Here is a 16,347-nt window from a genome sequence, read left to right as displayed (position 1 = left end):
TGAATGGATGGATAAATGTTTGATTAGGATGGATGTTTGATTTGGATGAATGGATGTCTGATTAAAATGAATAGATTCATGTTTGATTAGCATGAATTATGTTTGATTAGGATGCGTGAATGGATGGATAATTAGATGGATGGATGGATGGACGGATGTTGAATTAGGATGGATATTTGATTAGGACAGATGTATCTTTGATTAGGATGGATGGATACATTTTTGTTGGATTAGGAAAGATGGATGGATCTTTGATTGGGATGGATGTATGTTTAATTAGGATGGATGGATGGATGTTGAATTAGGATGGATGGATGTTTATTAGGACAGATGTATCTTTGATTAGGATGGATGGATACATTTTTGTTGGATTAGGAGAGATAGATGGATTTTTAATTGGGATGGATGTATGTTAAATTAGGATGGATGGATGTTTGATTAAAATGGAAGCAAGTTTGATTAGGATTGATGGATGGATGTTTGATTGGGATGAATGCGTGTTTGATTATGATGTTTGATATGGATGGATGGATGGATGTTTGGTTCGGATGGATGGATATTTCATTAAAATGGATGGATGTTTGATTATGGATGGCTAAAACGACAGACAGACAGACAGACGGACAGATAGATAGATACCCCATAGACAAAACGATAGATCATACAAGGAGACATCAGGCAGTGTTGATCTTTAAATAGCACATGGTCACATTGACCATACGTCACGTTCATCGTAATCCTTTCATAATTCATGCCAGGGGTCTGTAACCCTTCAGTGAGCAGGAAATGACTTCATGTTTAGGATTACACAACACCAGTAGAACAGAATCCACTGGCAGGAGCAGACAGCTATGAAAAAGATGCACTCTGATATTTGGTATTAGCTGCTCAAAAAGAGCACATCCAGCTGACATAACTGTTGTAAAATAAAGGAGGGGTTCAAACAAAGGACGGGTTAAATAAGAGTACTGTTGCGAAGATTCCAATTCAGCCTGTCAATATGAATCAAGTTTCAGTTCAGAAAACGTGATCATGAATACACACATGTACATGGGGAAAACATGCAAACTTCACACAGAAACGCCAACTGGCCCAGCCTGGACTTGAACCAGCGACCTTCTTACTGTGAGGTTACAGTGATTACCACTGATCCACCGTGCCACCCGAATACATTATCAAATGTTAATAAAAAGAAGTGATTAAAAAAATCATAAAACTAGATACAGTAGACATACTATCAAGAGAGCCTTTGACGGGTTTGATTGACAGGTGATCTGACCAATCAAAATGCTGATATTATGTGCTTCCTGTTACTATTGCTGGATGGGTAGTACTATAGCAGTTTTACCTGTAAGCTTTCCCATGTGAAAAAAGTGTACTTGAGTAAACTAAAAATTTGTGTGAAAATGTGAAAGTATAGTAAATACCACTGATATTTATATAGATTTTTTTTGTATGTAGCAATAAAGTGTACTACTTGAAAAATATCTTATACAGTAAATGTATAATGTAGAAATATAATCTGAGTGTATTTAAAAAATTGTTTGTTTAAATAGTTATTGCAAGTATAAATTAAATTGAACTTTAAAAATATATATTTAAATTGATATTAGTGTGTAGAAATAAAGTGTACTACTTCAAAAATATATTAAAGTGTAATGCTTAAAAGTATCATTTAAATGCTATAAAACTGTTCAAAGTTAGTACACTTTTACATTGTTATCACAAGTATAAAGACAAATCTGTCAAACCACCGTAAATACATTTAAACAAAGTAAATAAAAAATAAATAAAATAATGTAATAATGTAAATAAATAAAAAGTAAATAAAGTCAAACCACTGCTTGCTTTAAAGTTCCCATGATATTAAAATAATGTTTTTTTTTTTTTTAGATGTCAGTATCAATATTGTTAGTTTTTAACATATTACCATTTTAACACCCTTATTAAGGGTGTAACGATACGCATATTCATATTGAACTGTTTGGTACGAGATTTTCGGTTCCGTACGCATTACAAACCAAACAATTCAGACTAACATCTAAAAAGATAAAAAAGAAAGTGTACTAAATATTATGTTTTCAGTGCAACAACGCTCAACAAGGCATCCAAAATGATGTGACAGGCAACGTTCTGACTTCCCTGCCCACCTCCAAACACTACTCCAGTCAGGCACACGCTGCATTAGCTCATTGCAAAATGGCTAGTAACGTTTATGTAATCCTCCTATAACCAACAACCGGTCTGCCGCTTGTAAGCACTTTGGTTTCCCTGTTATGAGGGAGATGAGTTATGAGGGTGATGGCAAGAGATTGGTAGATTAGAAAACAATTATATGTCACATCTGCTATGACAGTAAGCTATTTTAGAGGTAATGTTTGAACATGTCAACTCATTTACACTAACTGGAATTAGACGAAAACTGGAAACACGCACACTACATGCAACTATCCCCGCTGCATTCCTACAGATTAGAACAGGGCAAAACAAATCACAGAGGCGCTCAGTACATTAATAGCTGTGGATATGAAAAATTCAGGTTTAAGAAAATGTTAAATGTAATAGAGCCCCGTTAGATTATTCCTTCATCAGCCCATTTCAGTCAGATAATTCCTGCTTTCAGATCCACTGAAATGGCAGGTGACAGTCAAATCAAGTAGATCTGTGCTGTCTGAAGAAAAGGGGGACACTCTTCTTTCTGAAAAAAAAAAAAAACTTAAAAATTGATTGAAATTGAGTTCCATATGAAAACAAATGTTTTCTTTTTTTTTTATTTGTTTAACTACTACAATATTACATTTATTTTTTTATAAGCAGCTTTTTGGATTTGGGTATAAAGAAGCATTTGTTTTATTTGCTGCTAAGCAGAAATCCCAGAAGTAAAGCTCTATCACTGTTCAAAGTAAAAGAAAAAAAAGATCATACTTTAATAATGTTAGTTTTAATACATATAAAAAATTAAATCAGAAATCCTCTGGCCTTTTTCTTGTTTTGCTGTGTTGAAAACCTACCGAACCATGACACCAATGTGTCTTATCGAACCGAACAGTGATTTTTAAGAACCGTTACACCCCTAATATATATTTAAGCTAGTGTGCTCCAAAACAGTGACAAAATTTCCATTTATAAGACACAAAACTGATATGAACATGTAAAGCTAGTAGTTTGCCATATCTGCCAAAATAGATCAACAGATTTATTCAGGTCACTTCATACTTCAGTTTCTCATCAAATCATAACCAATCAAATCCTCTCTAGTGTCTGACATGCCCCTCCCCCTAGTAGAGGCTTCTCATTTGCATTTCATCATGAAGGTCATCTGTTTACCAAACTCACTGCTGTTTACTGAGTGTAACCACAGATACAGGGACACTGGAGTGTTTCAACGTTACGCAGATCAGTTGGTTTGTCTATAAGCTGACATACGAGTGATCCACTGATGAATCACGGTTTTAAAACGCTTCCAGTATCCCTGCATCTGTGGTTACACTCAGTAAACAGCGGTGAGTTTGTGACCTGATGACCGTCACGGCCAATCACAGCCATTTCTGTTGAGCATGTGAACCCAATGGCAAATCAGCGCCGTTTTAGAACGTTCTCCACAAAGCTCAAATGTTTGCGGGAAATTTACTTGTTTTTAAATTTCAGTTTTGATTGGTACCGAATTCCAGTATAATGCAATCTACATTATGTCCACCCTCTCTTCATGTTTCGGTTGAGATTACGTTAAACATCAAATAAAAATGCATATTTCAATGCACTTCACAGGACCTTTAAAGTCAAATCTGATTTTTTGTAGTGATAAATGGTAATGAGAATGATAAATAGGTAATTCATCATTTCCAAAAAGTAGCATGTATTTGCTAATAACCAATTCTTTCTTCTGATTAACTATTAACAACACACTCTCTGGCTTTCAGGTGCAGAACCCAGTATCTGAAGGAGACAATTTGCACCTGGCTCCTCCACAGCCTTCCAAACAGTTCCTCATCTCTCCCCCTGGCTCACCTCCAGTCGGTTGGCAACAGATTGATGAGGCCACACCGGTTATTAACTACGACCTGCTGTATGCAGTTGCCAAGCTTGGCCCAGGTCAGTCGCAATTCACTAGAGTTCTCATTCAAAACCAGTAGCACCTGGTCCATCATGCACTGACATAAAAAGATCTTATCCCCATCTCAACTATGCAGTTCAGCCTTGCATTCATCACGTAGCATGCTACCAACTCTTGTAATCTTGGTTAGCCACTGTTTTAAATTGTCCTCTTCGCTGCAGTGCAGGTGATTATTGTACGTCCCCCATCCTGCTCCTAATCAATGCGCTCTTCTTCAACTGACCTTCAGGCATGTGTATGTGTGTGCGCATCTCCCACTGTGCCCTGATGAGCGGTTACTGTAGCCAGTCCTGGTGGAGCTGTAATGTGTTTTGATTAAAGCTGCTGTGTAGATGCTTCTGTTTATGTGGGTGTTTGACAGTGCAGACGGGGGGCTATGTTTGGTATGGACCACACACACTTACATACAGTGGGCTTGTGAGTGCCAAGGATCTCATGGGAACAGCTCAACAGAGTGAATAAGCACATTACTAAGCAACATCACATGACCTTTTCATTGCCTTTCCTGGTTTGGGGTATCTCCAGTGTCCAATTAACAACCTACTATGAATTTTCTATAGAGTTTTTTATAGCATCAAGTATCAAATTACAGATGATGACAGACAGTTCTTCCATAATGTTATGCAACTCTGGAGTTAGGTAAGCTGTAAGACATCTAACACTGTGGTAATTTTATTATCAGAAATTATTTCATGGAACCACTATCATGGGATTATTCACTTAAGTAACAGAGAAAAAACATGAACATGATGCGACCCTGTACCAAAAAAATTGTTTAAGATTCAATGCTTTATTTTTGACAATATAGCCAAAAATGCATTGTATGGGTCAAAATTATAGAATTTTCTTTTATGTCAAAAATAATTAGAATAATGAGTACAAAACATAATGCTTTAGCTGCTGGCAAATCTTTTTATATTTCATTATATTATATATTAAGTGAAAAAAAATCGGCCAGTGAAGCAAGACAAAATACTTATACTTTTTTTTTTTAAATAATCTAATGTAACTCACCATTCCTACTGCACCCAATCCAGTCTGAGCTGGGATCGAACTGGCGATTCTTTGCATGGGAGTCGTTTGCTCTAACAAGAAGGCTAAAGACTATGGCCTCTAATGTCTGTAGCTAGGGCACCCTTTTAAGTGCAGAGGGGTGAGGTTTACCTGCAAAGCACTTCACTAGCTGGCCTCCGTTACACCCCCCCTCCCCCAAAACCTCACTCCTATCCCGGACGAGCTTCCACATGTAACCCACCGCTCCTACTGTACCCTACCCGATTTGAGCTGTGATCAAAATAGTGATTCTTTGATAGGGAGTAGGTTTCTCAAAAAAGGAGTAAGGTTTACCCGCACATTCCAGCTAATTACCTAATATAAAGCTTACATTTACATTAAACTTGATAACCGTGAAACCATGAATATTCTTCAGACTATATAATCGTGCAACCAAAATCTAAAATTGTTGCATCTATAATTGTTATGCAGTTCAAAAAATAACATGTGAATGTGTCTGAATGTAGAAGCCTACTTCAGCAATGCACTGCTTTTGTTGTGCTCTGAAATACAACATTTGAATGTTTGTAAAAAAATAAAAAGTCTATTGTACAATGCACTGACATTATTTAGTTTCAAATACAATATATTGACATTTTAATGTAGAAAAACCACTGTGGGTGTCTTAAGGAAAAATACAGTTATATGCAGTTATATATACTTATATGCAGTTGTGTCATCACTTATAGCAAACCATATCTCTCTGACTTTTCGTTTGGGATGCTTTTTATGAACCGGCCCCCATGACAAACTAATTGAATAGCCTTGCCTCACTCCCATTCCAAACAAGCCCCCACGTGTAACCCATCAGCCCTACTGCACCCAACCCAATCTGAGCTGGGATCAAACCGGCGATTCTTTGTATGGGAGTCGGTTGCTCTAAAAAGTAGTGAGGTTACAGGTGTAAATGTATTGTTTTGCTTTCAAAATGCATATTGTTTCAAGGTCTTTTTAACTAGATAAGAAAGCAAACTACTTGCAAAGAATAAGATTTGTAGAGTGTGGAAAGAGCCAGGAAAAGCTAAGACAGATATAGCCCGTGCTCAAGAACTAAAAACTTGCTCTTGCATTTCTATTGTGTTTAAAGGCACAGAGCAAAAGCCGAGTTTCCAGATTAAAGGCGACTATTTACCACAAAAGCTTTTGAAATCTGACAAACAATGAATTGTGGTGACACTGTGACTGAGTGTATAATCATAGAAGTTGTTATCCTAATTACATCTTATTACACCCTGCAGAAATCATTTTAATAGATGAGCTAAAGTATTCAAAACTTATTATCATGATAGTATGAAGCAGAGTAAGGCCAGAAAGAGAAAGCCAGGGAAGCCAAACGAGAGCGCTGAAGCAATTGCTGATGAGAATTGAGTGTGACGCGGCACTAAAGCAGCAGAGCTTTTATTATGCCACAATCCACCGCTAACAATTCTTCTGATCATGATACATGCAAAAGAAGAAATGCTGTTTTATCATGCTAAAAGCATTTTAAGATTCTGTTATAATGCGGCACTGTGCAGTCTAACAAAACACATAACATATTAACGCATCTTTGGTGTTTCCCTGTTTTCTCTAAAACTAAACCTCAAATCAAGGGTGTGTGATGTCATTAGCATGACCACACAGGACAAGGTCCATGTCATTAGCTAAAATTGATGATTTCTCTATTTAAACATTCTTTGAAACAGTTGGGATAATGCATACTCATAAGTCAACAAAATATATAACACTGTTATAGTGGATTTTGGCTGTATCAATGTAAAAATCTTAAATAGTGTGCCTCAGCACACTATGCATCAGCACAGCCAGATACGCCATCACCAAATCTTGCCTGATGAATATTATTCATCTCCATTAAAACCATATCAACAGTCTGACCTTATAAACAGCAGATTTCTGTGAATTTCTGCCCTCTTTCGATCTCCCATAATAGACACTCCCATAGCCATCAGCTCAGATCTGCTTTAAATCCATCGACAGGTCTGGATTTGACCAAAAAAAAGACATAAAAATCACAACATTGTTATTGTAAGTTACTTTCACAGCTGTTTTAGACTGAGCAATCCATCTCTAAGAGACTTTTTGTTTTACCCATACGAGTGCCATGTGGTTTCTCGTAATGTGTCTAAATTTGTCAGTATTATATCACTCAGCCTGATCCATCTGCTGCCCTGGCAGGAGCACCATCGTCTTGTGTTCCCATCTAAACAGCTGCTCGACACATTCAGTTCATCTTCAGTTCGAGCAGCTTTAGAGCACGGAGTGTATATGACGATACTGTGCCACAGGGAAACCAGGCCTAAAAGCTCCGGTTGGCAGCGCATCGCTTATGGAAGCAGGTCAATATTGAATGTCACCCTCTGTTTGTTTGGTCTATTTTTAGCTGACAGTGTAAAAGGCGTTTGGGGATTATGAAGTAGGAACATTTGAATTATGCAACGGGGCTTGGCATTATGGACACTCAGCCATCAAAACCCCAAGGGATCAATTTCAAAATCCCGTGAAAACATCCTGCTGAATTCTAAATCTCTCTCTGTCTGGCTCTCTCCAAATAACCATGGAGGATGTTTAAGCATAGCTCTGATGTTTTAGCCTATATTATTTATGTAATGGAGTTATGTGACGTGTAAATAAATGAGTCATTGCAACGCTTGCTTGGTTGTACAGACAAATACTTTGCATACTGTTAAAAGCTCTTGCAGCTGTAATAACATGAAATGCCAGGCTAACAGATGCAGAGAGCACACCCAAATCCAGAACAATTGAATAACTCATTGTAGAAAGTTAAGGTCTCGTGGTCATGCAGCATTAACCAATATGGCATTTTTTCCCGTAAATAAAGTCCTAGCTTCACCACAACCTTTTATGGGCATCTGCAAAATATTTTTCCATTTGTTCTCTTGTATTGCAAAACCAAATACTTAAGCATACAATGTGTGACCCTGGAGCACAAAACCTTGTCTTATGTGGCATGGATATATTTGTGGGAATAGCCAGAAAATAGATTGTATAAGGCATTTATTCATTTATTTTGTTTAGTGGCTGATTCATCAGGGGACTCCACATGGGAATGAACCGCCATTGTAAAAGTCAAAATAATATGCTGCATCCCAATTCGCATACTTATACTACGCCCTAAAAATTTGTACTTTTTTTGTAAAGGAAAATATATTCTTTTGAGTGTGTACCAAAAGACAGATTGTTATGTTGCTTGGTTATGAGCCCTGTCAATCATCCATACACCAAATTTCTGTCATATTTAATTTCTTACCTTATTGGAGAAGCAGCAGCAGGATATCAGCCATTCACGAGTCTTTCACGCAGAGAAATCTCCTCAGGTCTTTGGACAATTATGCAAACACATCTTTATACAAGTTCAGTATTGTTGTTGCAGATGAAGTATAACACAGACAACTCGATTTATATATTTTCCAGTGAGCTATAGATATTAATTAACAGTCATACAAACATCTTTACTGAAGCCTCCGTACTTAACGGTTGGTCTCGCGCGTCCATCATGTTTGTTGTTTAATTTCCCTTTTAACTGTGTTTGTCGTTCTTATCGAATTCACATCCAACACGCAATGTACTGTTGGAAATATCAGCGGTTAGAGTACGGACAGTTCTACACTTAAAATTTTCACCGGAAGTAGTAAACCCTCCGGGAAACCTTGGCATACTCTTTTCAACATACTACATTTCCAATTGTATATTATTTAGGACGGATATACGACTGAGGACGCAGCAATGTTGTTGCAGCTCAAAGACATTGTGTAAATGTTCTTCGATAAATATATAAAAATTGTATATTTGGTTAGTAATAAACATTGCTAATAACCTAATTTGGAGACTTTAAAGGTGATTTTCTCTGTATTTATTCATTTATTTATTTTTTGTTAATCACTGGGATTCTGTTTTTTAGTCATATCTTGGCCAAATATTACACAAAACAATGGAAATTGTACTTATTCAGCCTTCAGGTGGCATTTTCTAAAAACTGACATCACTGGTTTTGTTATCCAGGGCTACAGTTTAACAATTCATTCAATTGCCCCATTTTCAATATATACTAGGTGTCTCTCTCTCTCTCTCTATATATATATATATACTCATGTGTCTCTAAATATGAGGCACATGAGTATGTGTCTACGAAGGGTTATTGTAACGAAGAGACTGACACGGAGGGATCCATTATGCAGTATTTATTAATCAAGCTCTCACTTAAACACACAATATGCACTAAAGTGCAAACACACAACAAACACAGTCTGTGAGGTATAAAGACTGGCGATGAACAGACACAGAGGGTTTTACCAGGCATAGATAGAAGGCAGGCTGCGAGTATCAGAGTCCGTGCATCAGGCGTGGGTCGTGGGCAGGCAGCGAATATCAGAGTCCGTGTATCAGGCGTGGGTCGTGGGCAGGCAGAAGGCGAAGCAGAGTCAGGAACAGGCTGAAGTTATGCACGAGGAATCAGGCAGGAATAACGCTCAGTAATGCTGGCCGGGGCTAAACAAGACTTCGCACTGACTGAGTGTTTATGTGCGGCTTATATAGGGTACGTGGTTCATTAACTAGATTCAAGACAGGTGTGTGCACAATCAGCGTAGATGGATGATGTAATGCTAGAAGTCCGGAGATGGCGGCCTCTGCTGGCCAGCGAGGGGAGTAACTGGGACCGAGTCGGTGACAGTTATGCTCAAAATACGTCACAATGATTTATTTTACAATGCAGTAAAAGCCCCTTGTTGAAAACGTTAGCTTTGTAACTTTGCAAGTTTTTTAGAAACATTGCACTGTGAAAATATAAATGTATATGATCTAGTTTTAAATTAACAGTGGTATTTATATAACTGAAAAGTTTTTTTAATCTAATTATCTAATTTTATTCAAAACGCCAGCTAGGATGTTAAAGACATTAAAATCTCTTGCTTCCTGAGCACTGGCTGAGCCAAAGTGATGCAAATGCTAAAGATAGGGTCCCAACGACTGAGCCTTTGTTTCTGGGTGATACTTTCAATCTGATCTATTCAAGACCCTAAAACAAGATCTTCAACTTAAACTAGTCATGCCCATTTTTTTATATTTTCACCTACAAACTCTGCCCCCTCTTTAAACACATAATAGAGAGAATAAATCAGTTTCAGACTCATGGACTTCTTGAAGGCGCTGTTTGACAGCAGAATAACCAACATGTCTTAATAAAGAAATTTTGCTTGTTTGAGTCTCCTGGACCCTCTTCTTTTTTTTTTTTTCCAACACGCTAAAAAAAGACAAAAGTGTATAATCCCCCTTAACCCATAATATTACCCCTTTTAATTGTATTTTGTTTTAATAATTTTTATTATCATGAGCAATTACGCAGAACTGCAACATGAAGGCTACAGATGGAAAATAAAACATCCTCTGGCAAATAAGTGGTCAAACATCTACTTTAAAACATTGTAAAATTTATAGATTTTACATTTTTATATCTAAATGACTGCCATTGGAGAAAGATGTTCATGCTAACCAGCCAACGTATTGATTTAGCTCATAATACAGCAAAATACTTGAAGGGAGAAAAAACATTTCTAACTTGCTTTTTTCTCTGTTTTACATCACAGTGACATGTATGACACTTTTCTACTACACACATATATAAACATACACAGCAGTGCTAGATTTGTATCAAGTGGTCATATCCCCTCAATGGCTGTTGGGATGTTTTGTAAGAGAGTCATTCAAAGTTGCATAACCCCAAGGACAACGAAACCACTTCACTTTGGCTGTGTCACAGCCTGTTCTGAGATCAGCCAACAAGGAGTGTTAAGGCCACGAACTAATCCTGAAAACAAACTAAGTAGAGCAAAAACAGTTTAAAAAAAATGTGTAAGCTATACGCCTTACAGCATAAGCATAAAAAACACTATGCTGTAAAGCTATACACTTTACAGCATAAGCATAAAAAAATGTGCTTATGCTGCTCTAATGATTCACATCATAATGCACTTTAAACGAATCCTTTCATTGCATGAACTATACTAAGTGCTAACTGTACTATACTAAGGCATTCATTTGTTAACTTCTTTATTTATACTATAAATAAAGATTTTTTGCCATATTTAATTTCAATATAGTTACAAGCAGCAAAAATCTGAGCACTTTGAGACTTTTAAGCATGTGTAAAAATGTTATTTAGTAAGCTATACAGTAACCATGCATTTTTGACCAGTAAATCCTGATTAATTTGACTACTGAGTACAAAAGCTTCAAGGGACAGTTCCATATGAATTTTAAGGCCCAATCCCAATTTAGGGCTCGAAATTGCGACCTTTTTGGTCAAGACAACCTGTCTGCAATGCTTGGCCCGCCTTCGTGCTCTTCTGATTGGCAGTTAACATGGCGTATGCGAATAATAAGTTATTTGCCAATGTCATCTGTGCATTGTCAGACACAATTTGTGGGAACCATAATTTTCGCACAATAAAAATAAATTTAACCTCACATTGTGTGAATCGTATTGACAAACTACCTCTGAAACATTTGCCTGTCATAAAAAAATTATAATAAAAAATCAAAACAGGTTCGATTGTTTTCAGTTTTTTGCATCCAAAAAAAAAAAAAAACACTTTGAGAAATGTTTTGACAGTTCAGAGCCACAGTATACAAGCAAAATGCTAAATACAGAATGCCGTCATTTGAGCTACAGATAACTTGATGATGAACACAGTGCACAATATAAGACAGAATGTGGTGGACAGTTGAGAACCCCTATATGCTGGATTCAGTGACTGGCGCACCTCTCCTCTACTGCTGTTTGGTGTGTGTCCATACATTTGATGTACTGCCCATATAATAAAAAAGCATGGTCCGCTTTCGGTCTGTTGCTTCGACACGTCAACGCAACCACCATTTATTATAATGTCAATAGGTACTGCCAGTCTCTGTTCAGGATTTTTTTTACATACGTGAATATGTGAAGTATTACAAGCAATGAATCAAAATTCCACTGATTTCCTGAAATAAACTTTGCATTTCGAAATAATTGTAGCACAGCTCTTTGATAAAGAGCTGAACTCTCCTTCCTCTATGCAGTATTGGATGAGCACAATATGCAGCCTATTCCTCTTTCTTTTTTGGAGTAAAGAGAAAAGAACAAAGTATCACTGCTTGAACTCACTTCAAAATGTTTGGTGTTTTTTTTCCCTGAAGGGATAAATTAATACGCATCAGACTCAGTGTGCAAGATTTGTTTACGTGACAATTTTTTTGCAGATCAATACGTAAGAAATGCATATAACAATTTTGGACTTTAGTGTGCAAAGACCTTTACAGTATCGTCAGTTCAGTTCATCTCATTCATGTCAAGCAGGGCCAGTGGGGGGATTTTTTTCTATTTGTGACTAGTGTTGATTTCAAATGCAATAAATCTGTTACTATAAAATGTGTGGTTGTGCCCTCAATTTGTGGTGGGAGAGCCTAAATTTTGATTGGCGCTCCTAATTATCTAAAGTTAAGAGCACCAGTGCTACCAAGCAAAAAAAAAAAAAAAAAAAAAAAAAAAAAATATATATATATATATATATATATATATATATATATATATATATATATATATATATATATATATATATATATATATATATATACATACATATATATATATATATATATATATACATACATATATATATATATACATACATATATATATACATACATATATATATATATATATATATATATATATATATATATATATATATATATATATATATATATATATATACATATATATATATATATATATACATATATATATATATATATATACATATATATATATATATATATACATATATATATATATATATATATATATATATATATATATATATATATATACATATATATATATATATATACATATATATACATATATATATATATATATATATATATATATATACATATATATATATATATATATATATATATACATATACATATATATATATATATATATATATATATATATATATATACATATACATATATATATATATATATATATATATATACATATACATATATATATATATATACATATACATATATATATATATATATATATATATATATATATATATATATATATATATACATATACATATATATACATATACATATATATATATATACATATATATATATATATACATATACATATATATATATATATATATATATATATATATATATATATATATATATATATATATATATATATATATATATATAATTTTGCGCCTTGCAATTCTATGTTTTTCTTCAATATTTTATGGATGTCCAAGATGCAAAAGTTGTTTAGAATGAGGAGTAATAAAATTAAAGTAATAATTGTTGCGAACATTGGCAACTTGTCCAACAGGTCTAGCAACTTTTGTTTGGATCGTCATCCATTAATCTTGGTGCTAAAAGTTCACAGAACCATAGTGGCTATAGCCCTTTTGTGTTTTAGTTCATGTTATGATTTGGTGATGACAGGCTAAATACAGGAATCAGGCAGTGAAATTCAATACCTTTTCGAGAGTTCACCCTTAACTCATGATTGATAAGAAATCGTATTTAGCATGCTGTTCTGGGAGAGAGCTCAAAAGATCTTCGAGCCTGGGGCTCCCTTTCAACAGAAGGGTGAGAAGAGAGTTTGACCTTTGGTAGATCTCGAGAACTGCTCCACTTATGAATTGCGAATTATGAACTGCTTTGGAAGTATACTGCTGCTCGTCTATAGTGCCAATTTGGTTTGGCCAATTTACCTTTGTCAAACGTCTTTGGACTGTGGGAGGAACCCGGGGAAACCTGAGCACGGGAGAACATGTAAACTCCGCACAGAAATGTATGCTAGCCAGGAAAGGATTTGAACCAGTGACTTTCTTGCTGTGAGGCAACAGTGCTAACCACTGGGCTGCCATGCTGCCGCGTCTAGAAAGGGAGGAGTAGGGGTGGAAGGGGGGATTCTTTAAAACAAAGATCCTGAGGTAAGAATTTCTGGTTATTTACAGTGAGTTAGAAATTGACTGGTGGATCATGTATTGGCTAATGCTGGTCCTGCTGTGTTCAATCATAAGCATGCACTCCTGCCAAACTTTTTTTTTTAAGAGTCTTTCCATACATTTTAAATTCTCGTCGCCACTTTAGGTTTCAACTGGTACCATATGAACTTACAGTATATTTACTAAATACTGATTGTAACAAACTAATCCTAATCTAAAACATTTTTCATATACTGAATAAAACTGCTAATCCAGCAGGGGTGCCTATAGAACAGCAGGACAAAGCAGCATGAACGTCAAATCTAGAATGATTTTATCGATCTCATAAACTATACAGCATCCCAATTCTCGCAGATCAAATTTATACATTGTACAATCAATAATTAAACCAATTTTCATACCTTTTAAAATAGCATTTAAGAATTTTTGTAGCTTTTAAGAGCCTTATTTTACCTCTAAATTGATTTATCACATTTTAATCCTTTTTAAGACCCGGCAGACCCCCTGTTTCATATTAATTTATGGATGTTTTAGTGAAAGTTTAAAATACAAATGGTCTAAAGATAAAGTCACATTTTCCTACATGCACGTTTGAATAAAATCAATCTGAACTCAATTACAGGATGGGAAAAATAACAATCCAGAGATCAAGTAGGCATCTTCTGACACATTAAATGGCTAATCCTCATTAAGTCTTTAAGCTACAACATTTCATGCCAATTAAGTGCAAATTTAGAGAACAGTACATTACTGTTATTGATTACCACTTAATTGCCTGGCAGGGGAGATAAAATGGAGAGCAGCGCTGACCTGAGTGAAACAGCTCGCATGGAATAGTGAACTTTTTTGATTGATTATTGAAACAACTAGACGATTGAAACTTAGTGACTGTTTTTGATACTGAAGTTTAAATAGGAAAAAGCAAACTCGTAAAATAAGTCCAATTCATTTTTTTGTAAACTAAAACTAAACTAAATGATCAAATACAAAGCATTTTGTACTAGTTTTTATGTACTGTACTACAATGAAATAATCACTAACACATCAAGCATATTTAATGTATGTGTGCAGAGATCTGCTTTGATGTTCCGTTGCATCAAACTTTCAGTTTTGACCACCGTGACCTCCACTCATGATGGGCTTCATTCACAAAGCCAGCGCATGTTAATAGCAATTGAAGGCAATTAGGGAACAGAAGAGACAGTACAAACTAGTGAGCAATCAACAGCGCTCAAGTGGAACCATGTGGCAAACTAAACAAACAGCCCATTCAGCTCGGGCACCTTGACTGCGTTAGACTGCTGTCGGATGGCAATAATGATTGTGGTTGTTGTGGAAGGAAGCTTTTTTCCATTGTTAAGCGTGTGTTTCCATATACGTTTGTGTCGGAGCGTTTGCGTTTCCACATGGCTAGCACTGAAATTGTACTGTACAACAACACACACACACACACACACACACACACACACACACACACACACACACACACACACACACACACACACACTCCAGCTCATTAAAATAAAATGCTTTTGTTGTTCCCTGGTATGTTTACAAGGTGCATACCCAGCCGCTTCACCCTGAGAAAGCAAAACTACTTAATGAAATATTCCTCCTGCATCTGTGGATGCTTTAGATAACAGACATGAGCCAGGCATGTGGAGCGTGCAGGGCCCTGAAAGGGTTATTTTAGCTCCAGAAAGCACATGAACATGGTAATGGACACCTGTGAGCTTGCTCTGGAGAGTGTGGTAAAAATCCAAACATACAATTAAATTCAGAAATTACTTTGTGTGTCATAATAATGGAATCACACAAGGAGAAGATACTGAACTGCTGAAATGTATTTAATACTTTGTATTATAGGCTTTATTTTGTAATGACTGCTTCGAGATGCAGCTTGTATGGAGAATGGAGTCTCAAGCATTGCAGTTTTTCTTAGTATAAAAATCTTGATGTTCTGTCAGTATCATCTATAAACTCGGATCTCTAGTTTATAGTTTCTATTGGATTAAGATCAGGTGATTGGCTGGCCATTCTAGCAGCTTTATTATAGGTGAAATCTCCACCCTGCTGTCATTTTTTCTCATCTGTTAATGTATATGTTGGACTGAAACAGCTAATGTTCATAAACACAGATGAGAG

At 35.7% G+C, this 16,347-nt stretch overlaps 1 protein-coding gene across 2 annotated transcripts in view; it reads left to right on the top strand.

Annotated features, from left to right (window-relative positions):
- The window catches only part of rcan2 (regulator of calcineurin 2), a gene marked incomplete at its 3' end in the record, with an annotated part of 140,801 nt that overhangs the window by 113,781 nt on the left and 10,673 nt on the right, over positions 1-16,347 (top strand). For both annotated transcript variants that reach the window (NM_001320228.2, NM_214819.3), the window contains 1 exon segment: positions 3,921-4,092. In NM_001320228.2, coding sequence (NP_001307157.1) covers positions 3,921-4,092 — 172 coding nt within the window.

This window comes from Danio rerio, chromosome 20 (genome assembly GCF_052040795.2).
Source record: "Danio rerio strain M-AB ecotype USA chromosome 20, GRCz13ab, whole genome shotgun sequence".
Classification (NCBI taxonomy): Eukaryota; Metazoa; Chordata; class Actinopteri; order Cypriniformes; family Danionidae; genus Danio; species Danio rerio.
The sequence above is the reverse complement of the archived record's forward strand: the minus strand, read 5'-3'. Positions and strand labels throughout refer to the sequence as shown.